Source organism: Armigeres subalbatus, unplaced genomic scaffold (assembly GCF_024139115.2).
Source record: "Armigeres subalbatus isolate Guangzhou_Male unplaced genomic scaffold, GZ_Asu_2 Contig120, whole genome shotgun sequence".
NCBI classification, from domain to species: Eukaryota; Metazoa; Arthropoda; class Insecta; order Diptera; family Culicidae; genus Armigeres; species Armigeres subalbatus.
In genome coordinates this window covers 95,395-120,699 of record NW_026941957.1, presented here as the reverse complement: position 1 = coordinate 120,699, position 25,305 = coordinate 95,395, and the positions used below count along the sequence as shown (strand labels likewise).

Below are 25,305 nucleotides of genomic sequence, written 5' to 3'. Positions count from 1 at the left end.
GTTTAATGATGTACAGAGGAAAATTAAAATTCATCAATTTTACAATCAAACCTTCATGCCAAACACTGTCAAATGCTTTCTCTATATCAAGAAGAGCAACTCCAGTCGAATATCCTTCAGATTTGTTGAGCCGAATTAAGTTCGTTACTCTTAATAACTGATGAGTGGTTGAATGCCCATGGCGAAAACCAAATTGCTCATCAGCAAAAATAGAATTGTCATGAACCATCATTCTATTTAAAATAATCTTTTCAAACAGTTTGCTTATTGAAGAAAGCAAACTGATTGGGCGATAACTAGAAGCCTCAGCTGGATTTTTGTCCGGCTTCAAAATAGGAACAACTTTGGCGTTTTTCCATTTATCTGGGAAGTATGCTAATTGAAAACATTTGTTAAATAAATTAACTAAAAAGGATAAAGAGCTCTCAGGAAGTTTTTTGATAAGTATGTAGAAAATACCATCATCACCCAGGGCTTTCATATTTTTAAATTTTCTAGTAATAGATCTCACTTCATCCAAATTAGTTCCCAACGAAGGGTCGAAAACATTCTCTTGATTGAGAATGTCTTCGAAGCTCCGTGTAACCTGATCCTCAATTGGACTAGTGAGACCTAGACTAAAATTATGGGCACTCTCGAACTGCTGAGCAAGTTTTTGAGCCTTTTCGCCATTTGTTAATAAAATTTTATTTTTTATTTTTATTTTATTTTGAGGTTTTTTAAGAATTTTTGTTAATTTCCAAAAGGGTTTCGAACTGGGATCCAACTTCGAGACATTATTCTCAAAGTTGGTATTTCTCAGAATAGCGAAACGTTTTTTAATTTCATTTTGCAAATCTCGCCAAATAACTTTCAACGCGGGATCGCGAGTTCTTTGGTATTGCCTTCTTCTCACATTTTTAAGACGGATCAGTAGCTGAAGATCGTCGTCAATAATAATGGAGTTGAATTTAACTTCACATTTCGGAATTGCAGTGCCTCTGGCTTCGACAATTAAATTTGTCAAAGATACGAGAGCATTATCAATATCACTTGGTATCGAGAGGAATATCAACATCAAAATTCCTATCGATATACGTTTTATATAAATCCCAATCAGCTCTATGATAATTAAAAGTAGAGCTGATTGGATTATAAATGGCTTCTTGTGAGATTTCAAATGTCACAGGAAGGTGATCAGAGTCAAAGTCAGCATGAGTTACCAATCGGCCACACAGCTGACTTGAATCCGTTAAAACTAAATCAATTGTAGAAGGATTTCGACTGGAAGAAAAACAAGTTGGTCCATTGGGATATTGAATAGTATAATATCCCGCAGAACAATCTTCAAATAAAATTTTACCATTGGAATTGCTTTGAGCATTATTCCATGAACGGTGTTTGGCATTGAAGTCACCAATTACGAAGAATTTTGATTTGTTGCGAGTCAGAATTTGAAGATCAGCTTTCAACAAATTCTTTTGCTGCCCAATGCATTGAAAAGGCAAGTAGGCTGCAATGAAGGAAAATTGTCCAAAATTTGTTTCAACAGAAACTCCCAAGGTTTCAAAAACTTTGGTTTCAAACGAAGAAAATAATTTATGTTTGATACGTCTATTAATGACAGGCGCTGTCAAGACGATCATTTCTGTAGATAAAATAGTTTGGATCTCTTTTAATGGAGAGTCCTGGTTTTAAATACGTTTCAGTTATAATGGCAATATGCACATTATGAACTGAAAGGAAGTTGAATAATTCATCTTCCTTACCCTTTAGAGAGCGGGCATTCCAATTTAGAACTTTCACACAATTATTTGGATCCATTGAAACAGAGTCCGATAACAATTTTTTGTGTGTACTTTATACCAACCTGAACAGCTTCAGGAATGGTATTTGCTTTGAACATTGCATCAATCATGTGATGCAATTGTTCAGTTAAAAATCAAAATCGGAAGCAGTCATGCTACCTGAATCGGCAACATGACCATTATTTTCCGTTGGGACATGGGTATAAACCTCATTTTGAGAAGAGAAATTTTGTCTACCAGCAGCGATGTTTGCATACGTAGGTACATTGGAAAAATTGGAATTTACTGAAGTGCTTGCTACCCGTTGACGAGCGGCAAAATTTGTTTGTGAATTGTGGTGGGTACGAATTGCTCGACCGGTAACCGGTTTCGAAATTTTAGCGTTTGAAAAATTTCTACCCGTCGCATCTGGGATCCCATTGGAATTTCCCGTCATCAATTTTGCACGGGAATTCAAAACTTTTGCGTGAAGGGCATTCCCAGAAATTGGATTTATGATTGCCCCACAGTTTGCGCACTTAAATTTATTGAATCTTCTCTCACAGGACATGCGTCCTTGGCGTGAGAGGTTCCACCACAAATCATGCATTTAGCATCCATGTGACAATGTTTGGTTCCATGACCCCACTTTTGGCACTTACGGCACTGGGTAGGGTTTTGGAAGTTTCCCCAGGCCTGCGGAAATGTTCCCATGTAACACGGACATGAGACATAATACAGGCCTTTTCCAAACTTTCATATTATTTAGTTCACTTTTGTTAAAATGAACTAAATAAAATTCTTAAATGCCCTCTGGGAAGTTCCAGAATGGGATTTCTTTTTCATCTTAATTACTTGGACTGGTGAAAATCCAAGTAATTGAGAAATTTCAATTTTAATCTCATCCAGTGATTTATCATCACGGAGACCTTTCAAGACGACTTTGAACAATCGCTCAGTTTTGTCGTCGTATGTGAAGAATTTATGGCGCTTCTCAGTTAAATAGTGAAGAAGACGTTTGCGATCGTCAAAGGATCCCGGCAAAACGCGGCAGTCACCCTTCCTAGCAATCTGAAATGAAACCTTGATCCCCTGAAGGTTACTCAAAATCTCATTCCGGAAGCCAGAAAACTCGGCAACAGATACCACAATTGGCGGAATCCTTTGCTTTTTCGCATGAATCGAATCACCTGGGCTAGAGGTATATTCGATTTGCTCAATTTCATCATCAATCAAATCGAACTGATTGCTCAGTTCGATTGGAGAAGAATTATTTCCGATATTAGAGTTAGAAGGAATATCTGAATTCTCCAGCTTCCTTCTATGTTTTCCGCGCTTTGGCAGGACGGTCTTGAAACCTTGTTTCTTTGAAGGAAGTGGAGAATTCAGAGACTCCACCTTCCTCTTGTTTTTATTAATGCTCATGGCTGAGCGTGGAGACGTGACCTTCTAAGAGGTTTTTTCCTAGAACGGTGTCCCTGCAGGATTACCACCGCTTGCCGGAATTTTACTTCCGCAAACGGGTCCAACGTAAAACGAAGGCACGGGTCCTTGCAAAGATCGTAACGGGATCAGTGGGTACAAATAGCGCTAAGAAGCACCGTTGAAATTAAAATAGCTTCGGGTAGTATTAAAAACTTCCTTCCGCAAAGAGAGAAAGAACCGCACAGCACGAAAGCACGATGCGGTCTGAAGCCTTTCATGGTCGATTTCTCTAATAAAGAGACATGCATCATTGTAGGATTTCATTTTTACCATCTATTTCGAAGAAAGATGCTGCCATCGACCCATTTCTGCTAAATTACCGAAAACAAAGCTCTGTTTCATCAATATATATATATATATATATATATATATATATATATATATATATATATATATATATATATATATATATATATATATATATATATATATATATATATATATATATATATATATATATATATATATATAGGTTCTTGGTTACAAATTCTTACTAAAACAATTTTTTTTATTCTATATTCATTTGACCACTCCATCTGGTGAATCATTTCAGCCTTTCGTTACATTACAGCTTTTTGATACATTACAGTCTTAGGAATATTCAGGTGCTGCGTTTCAGCCTTTTGTAGGACATCACATTTTCCCTACAAATGTTGTAAAACGTCATGTGCGTGTCATTTGACTAATTTGATCAAAACTTTTCCTAGAAGCCCAATTCACTTATAATTTTTTTTATGTAGGTTAGGTACTGATGACGCTTGAGCAGTCCTACATTTTTGTGGACAACTACACTGCCGTGAATCGCATATCTGTCCCATCTTTGCTGGGTTTCCTATTCATATGGGACAAATATGCGATTCACGGCAGTACATTGCTCTAAACGCCTCAGATTACATATTTCTTTGTTCGACAAAGTTGTAAGCACATTTGAGCGCCATAGGTTCGTTATACCTCATGAATTGATATCTAGGTACTAAAAAGACCAGGATCATTAAACAAATAAATGCCAATGACAATGATGTTTCTACAGTATTTAAGCATTTCCAGAGAACGCTTGAAGCAATACGCTTCCTTCCACCAATTAACTTACCTTCGACCCCGGCGTCCTCCTTTTTTGCCAACACCGCCCGAGTAGCCAGCCTCCGGTGTGACAGGTGTCTGTGGTTTGTCCGCGCCCCGTCTGCGCGACGACCTGGACCCTTTTTCGGCGCTTGTCGCGGTCGCTTCCTCCGGTGTTTGCATGACTGGTGTGTTGGCGCCCCGCCTGCCAGTGGTCTGAGGAGACTGCATTGAGGTGTTCTTCTCGTCGGCGGCGCTCTCGGCCGCTTTACATGCCTTGTTGATGATTCTGGCCTGCTCCTCTGTTAGATATAAATCAGGCCGTTACCTCGACTACATCGCTCTCCACCTTCACACTGTAGACCACTTCGTTTGAATCATTTCGCTTGAATTCCTGGACAATGCCCGTTTCGTAAGTATCGTCCCCAGTGAGGGCATGGACTGGATGGCCCACTATTGGCAAGGTGTCCTTTTCGCCAAAGACTATAACATCCTTCGATAGAGCCTTGGAAGCGCCATCCTCGAAAATAATCATGTACTTGTTGTCTCCCTTGAATCCGGCAACCTTACCGCGTAGTACTTTCGATCGGACCATCGAGCAAGACAGCATTGTTCGTCTTCTTTTTTGACAGGTGGTTCAGCTGTTTCGGGTACTTCAGCTTCTGTTTTTGCCCCCTTCTTTGCTTGTTTTGCGGGTTGTTTAGATTTCGGTGGTTCTTCCTCTGTGGTTTCTGAATCAGTGCGTGATCGCTTTTGACCTCTTGCGGAAGCAGGTGTTGCAGTGGTGGCTTTTTTAGCAGAAGCAGGCGGTCGTCCCCTAGGCGTTTTCATCGGCGTCGCAGGTTCGGCATCGGAAACATCATCTTCCTTGCTAAGTGCCCTCTTGATCTTGGTGAACTCATCGATCATTAGAGTTGCCAACGCCTTCGCACCTCGCACAGTGTGTTTCATTTTCGGTAGCGACGTTTTTATTTGACTGTTTCCGGAGGATGACTCGGTGGCGGTTGAATGCGACATGGCAGAATCTGTAGTCGGGCGTGCCGGAGGAAGCGAGAAAGGTCCTAGGCTACCGACGCTGCCATTGGAGGACTGTTTAGAGGAATCAATTCCGGTGAGGTCTTGAGTGGAACCCGCGGTGACAATCGATGCCGGAGATTTGTTGTCCAACTTTTCAACGGATAGAAATTGCAATTCTGAACCATCAAACCAAACACTAACTTCATACAATGTCTCCTCCGATGTTACGGCAGTTGTAAGATCTAATTTGTGGACCACCGTGGAGGGGGTATCCGTTGTGGAGACGTTGGTTTGCGTGACAGTGGCTTTTTCTTCCAGCTCGGAACCGGAAGTAGAAGAAATTCCGTTGAACTTTCGCGCATTAGCTGCATACATGTTGATCTCATCAGCAGTGTTGAGAGCAGAAGAAGCTGAAACAAACACAAAAACACGTTATATATTGAAAAAAAAAGTCACATTTTTTGGTTATTAGCATCTTACCTGTACAAGAATCGACTTCCGATGATTCCGTTTTGGAGCTGCTTTCATCTTTTACAGTAACGCTTGTATCGTCACTTGTATCGGTCGATTGCTTTGTGATTACCGCTGGAGGTTTTGAAACTCCTGAAGTCGAGGCAACAGCTGCTTCTTTCTCGTCTGCAATGGATTGATCACCCACTGTAATAGCGCTGTGGTCCTCTTCAGTCTGATGGCTGTCCGAGTGTCGAGAAATTTTGCTGACATTTTCCGAGCTGATTTCAAACTGTTTTTGAATGGGAGTCGAGTTGTAAACATTGCTGGAGCTGACTGCTGCATTAGGCGTACTACTTCCATTAGAAATGAGATCTAGTCGCTGCTTTAACCGATCTGCCATTTTGTCCGAACTGGAAGTCGGCAAAGAACATTCAATACTGTCGTCCAATGTTTTGGATGCATCCACTTTAGAGTCTTCGGCAGTAGCTTCACCTGCATCCATGTTCTTATTGTGCTCAGATACAGTGGCTGCGGTGTCGCTCTGACTGTCGGCGGCCGTGGATGTGTCATCCTTAGCCAAGGATTCGATTAACTCTTCGCTGGTGGTGTTCAGACTTTCTGTGACATCCAGATCGGCTTTACTCTGACTAGGAGCAGCAGAATCAACGTCCATTTTTTCAACTTCCTGTTCGGGAAGTTTCTGACTTGATTCTTTTTCTGGAACTGGGGCAGAAGTTGACTCGGAAGCTAGTTCTACTGTTGGCTCTTGTGGTTTGGCCTCAGGAGATTCTTTTCACTTTGTCGGTGCATTCATATGCTTCTTTCTTGGTGCATGGTGGCTCTGAAGCATCAACTTGTGATGATTCTCCGACAACAGGTTCACTATCAACTTCCATTGGTTCATCGTCTTCGGCAGGTTTGCTCGCTTCAGCGGAGGTAGCATCAACCTCCGGTGTTGAATCAACGGCCTGCGATATAGTGGGCTCTGCTGGAGGTTTTTCGTCTGAACTTGTGACAGTCTCAATTTCGCTAGGTTTTTGGGCGATTTGTTCGGGAACCGCTGAATCAACTTCAGTAGAAGACGGAACTACCTGTTCTTCTTTTTGTTCAGATGATGAACTTATGGCTTCATCGGATCTTTCTTCGACAACAGCTGGAGAAGAACTTGTCGGTTGTTCTTCTAGTGGTGATTCGGTGTTCGGCTCAGTATCAGGATCGGTTTCACCTTTGGATTCAGCTTCTTTTGTTGGCTGTTCAGTCAATGATTCTGGAACTGATTGTGATTCCTCAGATGATTTAGGATTTTCCGTTACCGGATCCGATGTAGTAGGTTCTTCTGCTAACTTAACAACTGTTTCCCTGTGGGAAAATAGATTTAAATAAGTTAAATAAGTTAGTAAAACCGATGATATGAATGCTAATTTTTAGGCCTCGAATTCTTACAAATAGGAATAGTGTTCCAACCAAGGCAGAATATTTCATGGTAATCAAAATATCTTTCCCAGTTATTTTTCAAACTGAAACTAGGAACCTGTTAGAGAGAATCTCAGCAACAATAAAATTGTTGGAACAAATGGAATGGAACAAACGACAATAAAATTGATTTTCCAGTAGAATAGAAAGAAGGATAGCAACAACGTCCGATCCGGAATCAGTCATAGATCAGATAATACTACAACTATATTAGGATATGGGTTTAGAAAAAATAAGAATAGTATTTAAGGCCTGTCCACGTTAAATTTCGGACACTTAGATAATGTCCAAGTAAATTGTCGCCATTTCATCAATTTGGATGAGAGCTGAAGCATGCTGAAAGCATCACACAAAGTGTAGAGATTCATCTGTTATGAAAATGGATCGTGTCAGTGGTTTGTGATTTTTTCAAAATTTGCGTTAGAAGATGGGTGTCCGAGATATAACGTGAACAGGCTTTATTCTAGCCTAGGCATTAACCGATGATTGCTGGAAACTTACTTGGCATCTTCATTTTTTTCCTGCTCTTCGCCGACAACCGCCGTAACCGATCCACCACTCAGCTTTGACTCAGCAGATTTTTCCTCTGACACGCTTTCTACTATTTCCTTAGCGTTAGTTTCTTCCTGTTTCTTGTCTGCATCGGATTTAGTTTCCGGTTCCAAGGGTTTCTCTGATTCGACCGTTGCCTCGGAACACTCTGCCAGTGGTGTGGCAGAAGATTCACCACTTTCCTTTTTCTCAGCAGCTGTAGTATTCTCTACTTCTTTTGTGTCTGGCTCGGTGTCTTTGCCACTTTTCGAAACTTCTGCTGCCTTTACTACATCTTCCTTTTCGTTCGACTTTACTTCGGGTGAACTCTTTTCCTCCAAATGCTTTTCATCAGGTAAAGTGGTATCATCGGTGACTGTTTGTTCCGATTCTTTTTCTATGTCATCTACAGACTCGACAATTTCTGGTTGTTTTGTTTCTTTTTGAACCGCAGTCGACTCTTCAACCACTTCCTCAGGTTTAGTAGATTCTTCCACCTTGTCGACTGCATCTTTGACTACTTCTTCTTTTGTTTCCGTTGCTGATGGTTCAACAGCCTTTTCGTCCGATTTCTCTTCGTTGGCATCCAACTGTTTAGCAGAATCAACTTCCTCGTCAACATGAACCTTCTTTGAAGATGGTTCGGTGGTCTGTGATTCTTCATCCTGCGAGTGACGACGCTTTATCGAGCTTGTAGGGGATTCTGTTTGCTCTAAGCTCGAAGCACCATTCGATGTAGGTGCCGTCGAAGAAACTTCATCTTTCTTGTCGTCAACGGAATCCACCTCCATTGTTTCACCCTCTTTTTCTCGCGAGTCGTCGTCCTGCAGCAATTGCTCCTCATTATCTTTATCCAAGCCATTTTGGTGATTTGTACCAGAAGCCTCAGTTGCACCGGCAGCTGCTTCTTGCTTCTTCTGTTCGACAGTGGCATCACTGGCAGCTTCTTCCTCGCCTTTTTCTATGGCCTCCAACCTCTGGATGAGGTCATCGTTTTCCATGTCGGCATCGTTTACTGATGCGGCAGTTCCGCCACCGGCTGGTTTATTTACTGCTTCGCTAGAATCGGTTTCAATCTTCTCCAATCGTTCCAACAGATCATCCTTTTCCAGCGGAACATCCAATGCTGGCCCATCTCCGCCTCCTTTGAGAGAAGCGGCCGATTTCAATTCGTCCGCCAATTTCTCTTTCAGAACAGTTGGATCTTGTGGTTCTCCGGAAGTTGCACCTGTTGAAAATGAAAAACAAAAAAGTTATTTATGCTCCGACAAGTATCAGTGTTAAGCAGGAAATTCTAACAAATGGAATATAATCACTGGTAGTACCAAGTTGATGCTATCAACATTTGTAACATTTGTAAGAAAAGGCGTCTTAAACACAGTCTCTATTTCCTAATTAGGTATCTGAAAAAACGGTTCTATGTGACACAATTGATTTTCAAATTCCCATTTTTTCTGCCAGAATATTTCAGAAAACTTTTCACACAAATATTTATTGAAAATAAGGTGGATCATTGGAGATGTCTTCTTATTGGGAATACATCGTCCACTGGGACATTACCGCCTCGCAGCTTAGTGTTCTCTAAGCACTTTCACAGTTCTAAATTACGAGCACATAACATATAGGCATCTTTGACGTGGAATGTGATCCTTCCATGATTTTGAAAGCGAACATAGCGGTGGAAGGCAAGCTTTATTAAACAACGAGCATAAGACAGAGCAGGAGCTCATGTCTTCCACCTTGGATATACGGGATCGCCGTTCGTCTATTATTAGTGCTGTCCAATGAGAGCTTGAAGTAGCTCGAAGTTTCTCCCTGTCCTGCTCATGCCCATTTGTTGACAAAAAAGAACAAGCAGGACGAGAACTAGCAGCTCATTGGACAGCACTATCAGGGCTGGTAGCGATAAATGCCGTTTAAAATAGTGACTTAGTGACCAACGATGACGAAAAAAGTGACCAAATAGTGACTTCCAGATGCAGAAAAAGTGACCAAATAGTGACTTTTGTATGAAGTATTAACTAGGTAGTGAGCTGAGTTGCATTTGCATTGTAACTGTGTAACTCGTAGTACATTGTAAACTAGTGATATCATGTTTTTCTTTTGAAATGCTTATCTAGAATGCTATCAGAAATCAAGAAAAGACAAAAATTACAAAAGCATGAGCATTACTACTGCTGGCCGTGCCCATCTTCACCGTAACTAGGGAGAGGATGGAGCTTAGCAAGAGGCAACCGACTTGGCAACACCCTCATAGTATCACAAAGTTGGATATTTAGGAAGGTATCTATTGGGTTAACTAGAGGCTAGCAATATGACCATGGTAAACCTTATTCCGTGACACACCACTTAATGGTATTTACCCAGCGTCGCGGGAGCATACTAAACCAAGTTTAAAATTTCAACAACGATTTTGAAGATTTTTCCGTGGAACTGCAGCTTGTGTATGAAAACGGCAGAATGATATAGGGGTAATGACGGCTTTGGCAGGTTTTGTTCTATTATTGGCAGGGGGTTTTTTATGACTGATTATGCTCAAATTTGGCCCAAACGTTATTTGCATATCAAAGAATATTGTGTCCAAATTTTATAAAATTCGGTCGACAAAAACCCCCCTGCCAATAATAGAACAAAACCTGCCAAAGCCGTCTGCTCCCCTATGTATAGCAAATTTTGCGCAGTCTTTTACTACCGTTTAAAAATATTGTCTCACTAGAATATATTCCCACCAGTTTGACCATTTATGGATAATTGGATGAGCTGCAAAAAAGTGTGAAAGAGTGCAAGAACGATGTATTTGATTGTCTCTGGAGACGAGCCAGCCTAGGGCTGAAAATCTGCTTAATAAAGACAATAAACAAACTCATTTGATTGTGCTTTCGCTAATTTCTATGCAGTTAGACGTGTGAACATTTGTGTTGGCACGTTGCAAAATTAGCGGTTCTTCGATAAAAAAGCAATAAAATGATCTAATTCATTACTAGACAAAGAATTATTTGGAATCACAAAGTTTATTAGTCTTTATCAGCACAAATTGTTTCAAAAAACTTTAAGAATTCAAAATTATGAAGACATTTTTTAAATACAATTTTTAATAATTATTAATAACATTTTTAATAATAAGAAATTAAAATGCATACAGTGCCCATTTGTCATTTTTTGAGCTTCTGGTCTCGGTTGCGCGTGAACCTATTTGACTAAAAATTTAACCAGAACTCAGATATAACATGAATTTTACCATACCTAAGTTTCGACCGGCGCAAAATCCGCGCCAACTAAAATCAAATACGCGACAATTCCCCGCGACATGAAATTCAATTCGCGCCAACTATGCGCGAAATATCATTTTTGTTACCACAATTTACAGAACGTGTTCTCTTTCAGTACGTTTCATATAATATGACTGATTTTCTACATGATTTTACCACATTGAAAAAGAACAAAGAAAATATCCATTAGTATCACATCTATTCTGGATGGTCCTGTTCACCAACGTTCTAACTAAGCAAACAAGAATGAAGCAGTCAAAATTATTTCTATAACCAACGTTTCATAGAGAAAATGATGGTTGCAGCTTTGTTGTAATTGTTGTTCATAAGCTTACTTACGTAAAAATTAGGTAATAAAATAATGTTAATTTGTTTTTCGAACAAAACTTCTGTATACAAATTAGTTGAATTCATATAAAAATATGAAAATTATTTGGATTTATATCCAGAGAGAAATAATTCAGAATCTTACAACGTTGTTTAAGTTTCGTAAAATGTGATCCATGGTGTTCCATCCATTCTGAAGATTTTTTTTCAGAAATTTCAACAGAAGTTGAATTTCTGTGGAAAACCTTGTGGAAATTTCTAGGATTTTTTAAAAGAAATTGAAAAAAACTGCGAATTCTGCGTAGTCGTAACAATCCTGCGCTTTATATTGTACAAACTTCGCTATGTGGTCTGCACAGGCCTCTCGATCCCGACGATCCCACGCTGCCGCACATTGCTTTTTTTTAATTTAAATCATCTTTCATAAGACAGTCTTTTGATTTCTTGTTGCAAACTTCCATAAAGCGTTTGATTGAAATTCGTACGTCCAGTTTCCTCAGTGCACAATTACTTCTGACATATCTTGCTTTTCAATTTTCGTTTACGAGACTATTATTGGATCCTGAATTTCAGTCACCTTAGGGTATTTACGCACAGTCGTTTTTTAATTAAAAACCCTGGTTCCAGGACTTTTGTTCTCAACACTTCGTATTTTAACAATCTTTATTCATGGAGAAGAAGATTATAGTTTACATGAATTGCAAGCAACCTGGCGATTTCCACAATTCACTTGAAGCTTTTTTGGTGTAATTTCTCAAACTTTATATATTTTGCTAACAGATTTACATTTGATTTAATTGATGATAATGGTAGGTACAAATGATTTTTATTTTGAACTTTTTTTACAAACGGCGAAAATAGTGACTTTAGTGACCATTTTACGAAAAATAGTGACTTTAGTGACTTTTGGATGCAAATAGTGACTTTTTAGTGACTAGGCTCAAAATAGTGACCAAGTCACTAAAAAGTGACTCGCTACCAGCCCTGCACTATTGTTGATGTACAAAGAGCCTATACTTTGAAATTTTCAGTTTGTTCTATGATACTTATCTGTTTTGTGCTATGAGGTTTCTAAGCCATATTGTAATTTTTGTATTTGTATTTCATGGGGTTAACACGGTGATACTTTCATGCCCAATTTCCAACCCGAAAATTTCCTAGATCGGACCGGGAATCGAACCCAGTGATAGTACTATATGGATTTCCGGATAAACTCATTGACATGGTTGGTCAAGGCAACGATAGATCGCATGATGTGCTTAGTTTGAGTTTAGCAGCCAGTCTCTTTGAATGTCACTGGCTTCCTATTTGATGTTGTTATATGAGTAGTTTTGAATCAAGTTTTAGATTTTACCTAATTTTCTAAGCTAATTTGTCTTGGTTTTTTTTTCTCGAACTCAGCAAAATGACACTGGTTCAAGTGGGCTTTTCCCAATTACACATTACTGCATTAATACGAGAACAGTCGTTTGAAAAAGATAAATAATTACAGCAACCGTTCACTAATTGGGCTACACTGTCGTGAATCGCATATTTGTCCCATATGAATAGGAAACCCAGCAAAGATGGGACAGATATGCGATTCACGACAGTACAGCCCATTTAAAAAGCAGCTAAAAGTTAAAAACAAACATCAAACATCGGTGAGTGGAAATTGAGACTGAATCGCAACCTGTTTTTTTTTGTTAATTTTTTATGGAAATAGGATCTAAGGCTAAGATGGTCAAATAACGCAGATATAAATCGCCGTTGCGACCGACGCTGCGTTACCGGTTTTTCTCGATGCACACCTTTTTAACGCTGAGTTCAAAAGACGCTACGTGGGCATCGGCCCTAAGATGCGCTTTGCGTTTAATGATTTAATGATTTGTATTTTTTACACCGCTATTGTTATTCACCAAAAGCTTTTCATGTAAAAAAAGAGCATCACCCCCCTCCCCCCATGCGGCTCATCGTGGTCATTTTCCACCCCCCCTCCCCTCATAAATGACCACGTGGTTTCTGGAAGGACCCAGAAAAGTATTGCCGAAAAGAAGAGAACTCTTTTTTTTTTTTTTTTTTTTTTTTTCGAGAGTTGACCAGTTGTAGTCTTAATAGACTGGTATCTCGGCTGGGCTCTCCATGTGATACACAATACTAGCAGACGACTCAAGCTATGTTGCTCACTAGGTCACTGCGGCCTGGGTTTGTATTGTGATCATACCGATACATTATTCTTTCTATCTACAGTCTGTCAATTATAAACCGAACAAATAATGGAAGCTCAACATGTACATAGATGTTTTCTGAATAAGTAGTTAACATGTAAATTTAATTATTAGTTACTTGGAGCCGACATCCAATACCTAACAGCAGTCTATGTTGACAACGGGTGGTACTGTTGCCATTTCCAAGTAACAATTTCGAATAAAGATGTAATGATATCATTCTGGTAGGGTAGTTTCAAAATAGATTAATTTAAGTACTATTGTAATAAATGGACACATTGAAGAGCTTCCCTTATTTTAACACGGTTGAGTATCGGATGTTTGTCAATACGTCGTCGAGTTAATTGTATCCTATCAGTCACAGTAATGTCATATGTTAAAGTTTCAGTAGTCTAATAGTGATCATTATACAAAATTTCTGTCCAGTTGTTCCGTAATTGCTTTTTTTGGTCAAGTTCTATTCCCTATTCCCTCAGATTCAGGGTATACAATATTCAATATAATAGTGGATGAACGCATCATATGGTCTATCCTCATTTCCGTAAGTGGTCAAGTTATTAGTCTTGTAGCAATAATAGTGGTACTAGTTATTCTCTATCTTGTGAGTGCAATGGTCTCAATTAACTATTCTAAACAGAACTCTGTCTCTTGTCTTTCTGTCCACCGATGGTCATGTATTTATTTTCGTTTTTTATTATTTATTTGATATCATTAAATTTCAGTCATTTATTTTACTATCGGTCATTTATTTTATTATAAGGTAAAGGTCAGCGAATTTGTCTTAATACGAGAAACACTAAGTCATGTCCCCTATATATCCGCTAATTTACCTAATAGAAGGAAGAGAGAAACAGTTTTTTTGCGTTGATCCATGCAGCTAGAGAGACTAAAATAAAAAGATTATCGAGAAGATATAATAGATACATTCACTATCTCCAATGCCAAATTAGTAAATCTACAAATTCTACTTTTCACTACTAAAATTCTACTTCAGCTATACTGCCGTTATACGCATAACTGTCCCATGTATTTAGGGAATCCCAGCAAACATGGGACAAACATACGTATGACGGCAGTATACGGGTCCAAAATGAATTATTGTTAGCTACTACTACAAGTATAAATAGATGTATGCTATTTGGATAAGCGTTTGTTTCAGGGTCTTGTTAGTATTAGAGTTATGTTAGTTAGACCCCTACTGAGCCCTGCCGGCACCTCCAAATTTACCAATAGGCAGTTGTTGTTAGATCGTGCGACACTAACCATTAGTTAACTTGGAGGCATGGTACCTCAAGTGTTTGGTATAACTGTTGACCTTATTTAAGTAAGATGTGATAAAAGTTTCTCTACGGAGCTTATTTTCAAATCATTACCATTAAAATAACGATATTCTTGTGAAGGAGATATAAAAAATGGAAAAATATCTTAATTTTTTAATTTAGTGTTGAACTTAACCTTTGTTTGAAAAAAGCACTCTATATAACTCTAATAAACAACAAAAATTAAAATAAAATACAGACACTTGAAATATCAACGTCAAGCCCCTTATCCATGGACAGGGTATTGCCGAAAAGAAGAGAACTCACATCATTATCACTGATGAAAAAAGCCTCTGCCTGACTGCACTACCATTCAAGGCTCCAATACACGAGATCCGTTGGATCCCATGCAAATGCCGTAAATTAGTGCGTCAATGCCAGATATGTAACGCGGCACCAAACAAAAATTGTCAACATGTGATACCACCACGACAGGATATGTCTTTGGTTGCCATATCAGTGCTAATGGCGTAAGATCACATATCCGAGGGAAGGGCACTTTCATCATATAATTCATATCAATATCGATGTAGTTTTGTTGAAGGCAATCTATATTACATCTTGCGTACGATAAACGTTTGATTTAGTTGTTTTTCAACCATGTAATTGTCCAAAACGCTTAAGGTGACCATCTTGCCCCGGGTTGCCCCCTACTCTATTTCTATACACTCACGAGCACCGATCAAAAGCTTTTATACAGTCCACTGCAACAAGGTTGATATGACGTGGGTTTTTACCGAGGTTTTCACCTAGAAAACAATTGAAATATTCAGAAGAACGGAACAGATGAAATAAGAAAATAATAAATTCTCATTAAAAATGTTAGACGTTTGTTTTTAGGAATTATGATGAGTGCCAATATTTTTTAAAGATCAAAGTCTACATTGATCTTCTTCTTCTTCTTCTTCTGTTCGCGGCTGACTGTCATCATGCCGCTGGTTAAAGGGCTAGTGACTTAGACTATATGCCGACCATTAATCAAAATATGTAAATATTTTCTACATCTTAAATGACAAAAAGTACTTTGGAACTCACTAGACCGCCATTATTGAGCGCAAAATACTGGTCCCCACAAGACGCTCCGATTGAAAACGGTTCGTCTCCGTACTATCTACGAAACGTTTATTTGACCGGAGGAGGCGAATGAATCACGAGTTGTATCAGCTGCTGGAAGAATCATCCTTCGTTCACACCACGAAAATCCGACTAATACGGTGGGCCGGCACGTATCCGGAATGTCGGACGATAACCAGCTGAAAAGGGGTCTCGATAGCTATGCGACGGGCACAAAAAGGTTTAATTCGTAGCGAGCAAGGTGGAACCAGGTGGAAGATGATTTGCGGATCCATCGTAGACTTCGTGATTGATGACGTGCAGCCATGAACCGAGCTGAAAGGAGACGAGCTGTACTGTAGAGACATCTCCAGTCGTAGTCTGAACTTCTTCTTCAATGGCTCTATACCGTGAGCGTACCTTATTCTGCGCGGCTTGTAATTCTGCGCACTTTGACACTAAAACATTTTTTAAAATTTTCTTTGCTCTTATTATTATATTTACTTACATTTCATCAAAAAGTTGGGAATTTATTGTTGTCGTGGGCACATAATGAAGCAATAAATTAGCGTTGATAACGACAATATGAAGAAAAACAAAATCGGTAAAATTGAAAATGTCAAAAAAAAATGGCCTCCATTAGCAGCAGCACTAAAACGCACATAAACAATTTTTTCTCGAATTTGAGCAAAAAAAAAAAAAAGATTTGGACTCATTTTTTTGAAGCGAAGTGCAAAAGCAGATCATTTGTTGCTTTAATATGATGAAAATCGGCTTTCAGTTTCACAGTTCCTAATTGTGCGCGCGGAATGCATAGGTACAATAAGCCTGGCTTGTCAACCCAAATTGAACGTAGCAACTGTTTTGGAAGGTCAATTCGCGATTTGGGCGTAACTTATTTTGTAAACAAACATTGGAAGGCTAATTCCAGCTACTACAAGGGCCGATTGGCATAATTTGTATGCGGTGTTAAATTGACAGCCGTTTGGCATAATTTATATGCGATGTCAAATTGAAGGCCGTTTGGCATAAAGGCCACTTGGCATAATTTGTATGCGATGTCAAATTGGAGGCCGTTTGGCATAATTCATTTGCAATATCAAATTCAAAGTCGTTAATCTAATCTTGAAAACAAGACATTTTGCATCAAGGTTGATGATTAAATAAAAAGCTGAAAGTCAAAGAACTGCACATGCAATAAAAAAGAATAAATTACATGAAAAATAATAAAAGCTTTGCTATCAACAAATAGTCGGTTCGAAAATCCATTGCTCGCGTTTCAAAGAAGGGCAAATTATAGGTAGTGAAAACGAAGTCGTGAAATACGAAGGCGCATCATCTGTGGAAGTCGGGCTCCAGAAGAAACTGCGGTCGAAAAAGATTCGCCACCGCACCAAATGTGTCATGTACAAGACGCTTATAAGACCGGTTGTCCTCTACGGACATGAAACATGGACAATGCTCGAGGAGGACTTGCAAGCACTCGGAGTATTCGAGAGACGGGTGCTTAGGACCATCTTTGGCGGTGTGCAAGAAGACGGTGTGTGGCGGCGAAGAATGAACCATGAGCTCGCCCAACTCTACGGCGAACCCAGTATCCAGAAGGTAGCTAAAGCCGGAAGGGTACGATGGGCAGGACATGTTGCAAGAATGCCGGACAGCAACCCTGCAAAGATGGTGTTCGCTTCCGATCCGGCAGGTACGAGACGGCGTGGGGCGCAGCGAGCGAGATGGGCAGACCAGGTGCAAAACGACTTGGCGAGCGTGGGGCGTATCCGAGGATGGAGAGATGCGGCCTCGAACCGTGCATTGTGGCGTCAAATTGTTGGTTCAGTGTTATCTGTTTGGTAGTCCAGGAAGTCGCAAATGCATTGCCCGTGAGTAGTCATATAAAAATATTACAGATAACACGTAATAAAGCTTTTTTGAAAAGTCGTGAAAAAATGAATTTTAAAAAGTGCCTGGGCAATACGCCCCACCTCAACCAAAGACGTTTAATAGCCCTTCATTGGTATTTTATCAATCCCATAATAAAAAGGCTACAAATCCTTATGCGTTTGACATTAAAAAACCAACATAGGTCCGTTCAAGTAGGTGTGAATTACATTTCAATATTTTCCATACAATTTGGAAGCAACTACTGTAGGCTCGCTGCGCTTGTGTCCAGTTGGTAAGGGCATATCGTCCTGCCTACACTGGGGCGTTTTGGCCAGTGAAACATGTTTTCGAAAATCGTTACATTTTTGAAGATGGAAGCAATTTTATATCATATTAATCACTGAGAAAAGTAATTTTGTTGCCCATTTGAGTGTTCCAGTGCAAGTTTTGCGGACAGTATGCCAGAGTCGCTCCAGAATGTTGAGCAAACAAACATGAAAAGTTACATCAAACTGTAACTTTTTGTATTTTGCTATTATTTTCATTGTGTAATACAAAAATACTTCCACATTCACATAGTATGATGGGTTTACAAATACTTATAGGTACCAACTGGTTTTGACCCTTAATCAGTTATAGTTTTCTAGAAATCAAAGGGGGGCGTTTTGGCCAGGTGGGGCGCATTATACCGTCTTACCCTAAATGAAATGAACGAAAACGAAAAGATGATAAAGTGAATTGGAAGAAATACGTTTTCAGCAGGATATATTCACAATATTGCTCTATGTACGGTTTTGCAGTAGAGTCTGATATAAGGCAAAAATGTATTATTTTCCTTTCTTTTATTGCTTGCATTTGCCCGGTATAAGGCCAAATTTTGCCTTCTTTGAATACTCGCATTTGCTCGGGTATTGGCCGCAAAACGGTTAACCGCGTATTCACGCAATTGCCAAAAATTACACGCGGCTGTCCCCATGGAAACGACGCACCGCCTTTTTTACTACCAGTATAGTCGATTCTTATGGGGAGATAACATTGCGGCGTTTGCTAAGGTGCGTTTGTTTCTTTCGAATATGGAACGCCGCGTGGAATTTTGTGCAAATGCGCTTTTGGAAACATTACAACAGGCGAGCGGTGTATCACATTGTCAGCAGCCTACAATACTAACTGCGGAATGGTAGGGGAAATGTTCCGATCTCAATATCACTGTATCATATCCATCTCATCGCTAAACAAAGAAATATAGCATCAAATTCGTCGCTGCTTTTCATCAACATGCGTGCTCACTGCTGAAAAAAATCACAAAAATAAGAAACAAACTAAATTCCTTTCCATTTCTTCGTTTTTGATGGGATGGAAATAGGAGCTATGAGATGAAGTGGCGAAACGTTCTCCTATATACCGTGACCTGCCCTAATTCCGCGCATCGCCTAATACCGTGGTTTTCATAAAAAATCATAACCTGGCTATCATGGACATCACATTTGGTGAAATGTTCAAACATAATATGTTTGAACATTTCACCAAATAAAACGATGTCCATGATAACCAGGTTCTGATTTTTTATGAAAACCACGGTATTAGGCGATGCGCGGAATTAGGGCAGGTCACGGTACCGCCAAATGATACAAATGAATGGAATACTGCGCAATTATACTGATTGCGATGTAGTACACCAATGCCGCAAATTGTTGTACAATCTTTATTATGGGCGCTTTACCGTAATACAGCAATTCAAATATGATGTGAATTGTGCCAAATGGCTATTAATTGATCAACTTATATGATGCCAAATGGCCCTTATGTTAAACAGCCCTCAATTTGACACCGCATACTATTAATGCCAAAAGGTCATAATTGTGCCAAACGGCCTTCAATTTTTTTTTTTTTTTTTTTCGAAAGTTGACCAGCTGTAGTCTTAATAGACTGGTATCTCGGCTGGGCTCTCCATGTGATACCCAATACTAGCAGACGACTCAAGCTATGTTGCTCACTAGGTCACTGCGGCCTGGGTTTGTATTGTGATCATACTGATACATTATTCTTTCTATCTACAGTCTGTCAATTATAAACCGAACAAATAATGGAAGCTCAACATGTACATAGATGTTTTCTGATTAAGTAGTTAACATGTAAATTTAATTATTAGTTACTTGGAGCCGACATCCAATACCTAACAGCAGTCTATGTTGACAACGGTGGTACTGTTGCCATTTCCAAGTAACAATTTCGAATAAAGATGTAATGATATCATTCTGGTAGGGTAGTTTCAAAATAGATTAATTTAAGTACTATTGTAATAAATGGTTGAGTATCGGATGTTTGTCAATACGTCGTCGAGTTAATTGTATCCTATCAGTCACAGCAATGTCATATGTTAAAGTTTCAGTAGTCTAATAGTGATCATTATACAAAAATTTCTGTCCAGTTGTTCCGTAATTGTTTTTTTGGTCAAGTTCTATTCCCTTTCTAATATTCAAACCTTTATTATTTATTAAAATAATGAGGTCTAAAATTCAGTTATTCAGATTCAGGGTATACAATATTCAACGCATCATATGGTCTATCCTCATTTCCGTAAGTGGTCAAGTTATTAGTCTTGTAGCAATAATAGTGGTACTAGTTATTCTCTATCTTGTGAGTGCAATGGTCTCAATTAACTATTCTAAACAGAACTCTGTCTCTGCTATTTATTTGATATCATTAAATTTCAGTCATTAATTTTACTATCGGTCATTTATTTTATTATAAGGTAAAGGTCAGCGAATTTGTCTTAATACGAGAAACACTATGTCATGTCCCCTATATATCCGCTAATTTTTCTAACTAACCTAATAGAAGGAAGAGAGAAACAGTTTTTTTTGCGTTGATCCATGCAGCTAGAGAGACTAAAATAAAAAGATTATCGAGAAGATATAATAGATACATTCACTATCTCCAATGCCAAATTAGTAAATCTACAAATTCTACTTTTCACTACTAAAATTCTACTTCAGCTATACGGGTACAACATGAATTATTGTTAGCTACTACTACAAGTATAAATAGATGGATGCTATTTGGATAAGCGTTTGTTTCAGGGTCTTGTTAGTATTAGAGTTATGTTAGTTAGACCCCTACTGAGCCCTGCCGGCACCTCCAAATTTACCAATAGGCAGTTGTTGTTAGATCGTGCGACACTAACCATTAGTTAACTTGGAGGCATGGTACCTCAAGTGTTTGGTATAACTGTTGACCTTATTTAAGTAAGATGTGATAAAAGTTTCTCTACGGAGCTTATTTTCAAACCATTACCATTTAAATAACGATATTCTTGTGAAAGAGATATAAAAAATGGAAAAATATCCTATTTTTTTAAATTTAGTTTTGAACTTAACCTTTGTTTGAAAAAAGCACTCTATTAAACAACAAAAATAAAAATAAAATAAAAATCTTTTTAAGACACTTGAAATATCAACGTCAAGCCCCTTATCCATGGACAGGGCCAAACGGCCTTCAATTTGATACCGTATAAGGCATTTTATGAGACAGATCAAAACAGCTGTTTTTCTCGTGTTTATCTACTTTGACAATTAGTGGGAGCCCGTTTGTTTGGTTATTTCGCGCTGAACATTTCAATGGGTCTGGGTCATCAATTCTATCTATTCTACTTTTCGGTTTCTAGAGCTTGAGAACCAAGCTTTTCATACGATTTCCAATACGTGTTGCTGGTTAATTCATACACTAGCATTCTTTTTTTTTTTTTTTTTTTTGGAAGTTTGCCCGGTGTAGTCTTAATAGACTGGTATCTCGGCTGGGCTCTCCATGTGATACACAATACTAGCAGACGACTCAAGCTATGTTGCTCACTAGGTCACTGCGGCCTGGGTTTGTATTGTGATCATACCGATACATTATTCTTTCTATCTACAGTCTGTCAATTATAAACCGAACAAATAATGGAAGCTCAACATGTACATAGATGTTTTCTGAATAAGTAGTTAACATGTAAATTTAATTATTAGTTACTTGGAGCCGACATTCAATACCTAATAGTAGTCTATGTTGACAACGGGTGGTACTGTTGCCATTCCCAAGTAACAATTTCGAATAAAGATGTAATGATATCATTCTGGTAGGGTAGTTTCAAAATAGATTAATTTAAGTACTATTGTAATAAATGGACACATTGAAGAGCTTCCCTTACTTTAACACGGTTGAGCATCGGATGTTTGTCAATACGTCGTCGAGTTAATTGTATCCTATCAGTCACAGTTATGTCATATGTTAAAGTTTCAGTAGTCTAATAGTGATCATTATACAAAATTTCTGTCCAGTTGTTCCGTAATTGCTTTTTTTGGTCAAGTTCTATTCCCTTTTCTAATATTCAAACCTTTATTATTTATTAAAAAAATGAGGTCTAAAATTCAGTTATTCAGATTCAGGGTATACAATATTCAACGTATCATATGGTCTATCCTCATTTCCGTAAGTGGTCAAGTTATTAGTCTTGCAGCATTAATAGTGGTACTAGTTATTCTCTCTCTCGTGAGTGCAATGGTCGCATTTAACTATTCTAAACAGAACTCTGTCTCTTGTCTTTCTGTCCACCGATGGTCATGTATTTATTTTCGTTTTTTATTTTTTATTTGATATCTTTAAATTTCAGTCATTTATTTTACTATCGGTCATTTATTTTATTATAAGGTAAAGGTCAGCGAATTTGTCTTAATACGAGAAACGAAACACTAAGTCATGTCCCCTATATATCCGCTAATTTTTCTAACTAACCTAATAGAAGGAAGAGAGAAACAGTTTTTTTTTGCGTTGATCCATGCAGCTAGAGAGACTAAAATAAAAAGATTATCGAGAAGATATAATAGATACATTCACTATCTCCAATGCCAAATTAGTAAATCTACAAATTCTACTTTTCACTACTAAAATTCTACTTCAGCTATACGGGTACAAAATGAATTATTGTTAGCTACTACTATAAGTATAAATAGATGTATGCTATTTGGATAAGCGTTTGTTTCAGGGTCTTGTTAGTATTAGAGTTATGTTAGTTAGACCCCTACTGAGCCCTGCTGGCACCTCCAAATTTACCAATAGGCAGTTGTTGTTAGATCGTGCGACACTAACCATTAGTTAACTTGGAGGCATGGTACCTCAAGTGTTTGGTATAACTGTTGACCTTATTTAAGTAAGATGTGATAAAAGTTTCTCTACGGAGCTTATTTTCAAACCATTACCATTAAAATAACGATATTCTTGTGAAAGAGATATAAAAAATGGAAAAATATCCTAATTTTTTAATTTAGTGTTGAACTTAACATTTGTTTGAAAAAAGCACTCTATTAAACAACAAAAATAAAAATAAAATAAAAATCTTTTTAAGACACTTGAAATATCAACGTCAAGCCCCTTATCCATGGACAGGGCAATTCATACACTAGCATTCTAAGCATAAAATGCTGAAGAAAACATGAATTAAAAGTGAAACGTTAGAAATTTATTTTGTGTTTGGGCCTAACGGAATGTTCACGCAGAATCATACCAAAACAAAACATTGAATGTAAATAATCGGGCCGCCGCGAAACGTCTCATAAAATACCTTATACAAATCATGTTAAATGGCCTTTATGCCAGATGGCCATTATGTATCAAAAAGGGGAGATATTGCTGGAAGAGTCCATTATTGGGCTTTTTACCCTATTTAGTATTCTAAAAAGCGTTACGAAATTATCTAAGATTTTGAAAGTTAGTAGAACTTACATTCTACGATGGATATTTTAGATTTTAATAGCAATCGATTCAAAACCTATCCAGCATTATTATGATTATTTGAAACTATTGATAAATAATGTCTAACTATTAAAAATTAAAATTGGCAAAACTAGCGGAAATCTTTGGTTCTTAAGCCGTGAGGTAGGCAACAATTTCCTATAAATGATCATCAACATTGGAGTTAAAAACAGCAGCATTTAGATAGGAAATTATCAATCAGTTGATTGGTAAATTTCCGAGTATAAACCATCCGGAACGGTACTTTGTCCAACTTATATGGGGTCGTGTATGGTACTGAACCCTTGATTAAAAAAATCTGATGATTTTATTATTTTACCAAAATAAGAATCTTGCATTTGTTCCGATTTAAATATCACTAGAACAAATTTTACAAACCCTAAATGTAAATTTACCGAGTCAAAGATTTTTGCGGTGCCGCGTAGACAAAAACATGCCAAGACTTAGTTACAAAATTAACATAAAACATCACGTAAAAAACGACCCAAAATTCACGCATAAAAAACCGACTACAAACTGATTCCAGTTTACACTCTCATGTATGTAGTGTCAAAAAATTGTGTTCACTTAATATTTGCATTATAATACAAAACTTATTTCATAGAAAAGAACATCCCAAGTCGCCAAGATGAGTAGAGAATGCCAAACCGCACACAAACTCATCTGTCATGATTTCTGCAGAAGCTGACTCTTGCTCTGCTACATCGAAGAACAAGAAAAATGCTCACCGATGTAGAAAAGGTGTTTGCTGAAAAAATATTACCTGTTGACCCCCACTTCACCCACAACCCGATTTCATCCTTATCCAAACTGGACTTTCGAAAAGATTTACATCCGAGTTTGCAGCCCAAATAAAAAACTCAATCAAATGCACCCAAGTACTGAAGCTCTTCCTATCGGTACTCACCATTATTGGAGACAGCGACCTCCGCCAGGTTTGATTCCGCTTCCATTTTTCTCCGCTAAAACGCTCTACACAACTTTTCGCCTTCCCTTTGCTACTTTCCTCCGTGTAATGCCGCTGCCGCCGCGTGTTGCCGTCTCACTTACTCCCGGTGGCCGTTCGTCCCGTTTCCACTTTATACACTCGCTGGCCAACACAGTGCGTTGCTTTTGATGCCTTCTCCGTTGCCACACTCTTCCTCCACCGCTTTACTTCACCCACTCCACCGTCTCACCCGAAAGCAGCAAATCCCAACCAACAAAAGAGAAAGATGTCCAGCAGCAGCTCCTCTTCTTCGTCGTCGTCGAAGTTGTGATCGCGAAAACTTTCCCGCACACTTTTCACCTACAAATTCCGCTTTGAATGGGCACTTTTCACTTTCATCGAACGCGTAACGAACGATTCTACAGTTTTCCACCAGTTTGAGGCTGATTATACGCGAAAAACACGACCAATTTCCGTTTCGCCGAGCCCGATCGAGTCGCTGTACTTTTTAATGCACGCGAGCCAGCGTTGCCAAGAGCGGACGTTTGGCAAAAAATCGACAGCTCGAAACGGTGAAAAGCGATGGAAGCGTTACCTTTTCATAGGCATAATAAGTTCCTACTCTAATATTCTTATAGCCCTTACTAAAAAGAATAATTATCTCAACTACTTTGCAGATCAACTATTATTTGTTTACGAGTTTAATTAATAAGAAAATGATGTAAAAAATGGCAAAACTATTAGGAGTTGATA

The 25,305-nt window shown here is 38.5% G+C and overlaps 1 protein-coding gene across 1 annotated transcript in view; it reads right to left on the bottom strand.

The window, feature by feature from the left end:
* LOC134202372 (TP53-binding protein 1-like) overlaps positions 1-25,101 on the bottom strand; it is a 41,665-nt gene extending 16,564 nt beyond the window's left edge. Inside the window, 7 exon segments of the mRNA XM_062677383.1 lie at positions 4,342-4,629; positions 4,631-4,883; positions 4,886-5,737; positions 5,808-6,574; positions 6,576-7,139; positions 7,755-9,012; positions 24,532-25,101. Coding sequence (XP_062533367.1) covers positions 4,342-4,629; positions 4,631-4,883; positions 4,886-5,737; positions 5,808-6,574; positions 6,576-7,139; positions 7,755-9,012; positions 24,532-24,577 — 4,028 coding nt within the window. The 5' untranslated portion in view covers positions 24,578-25,101.
* Between the last annotated feature and the right edge of the window lie 204 nt (positions 25,102-25,305).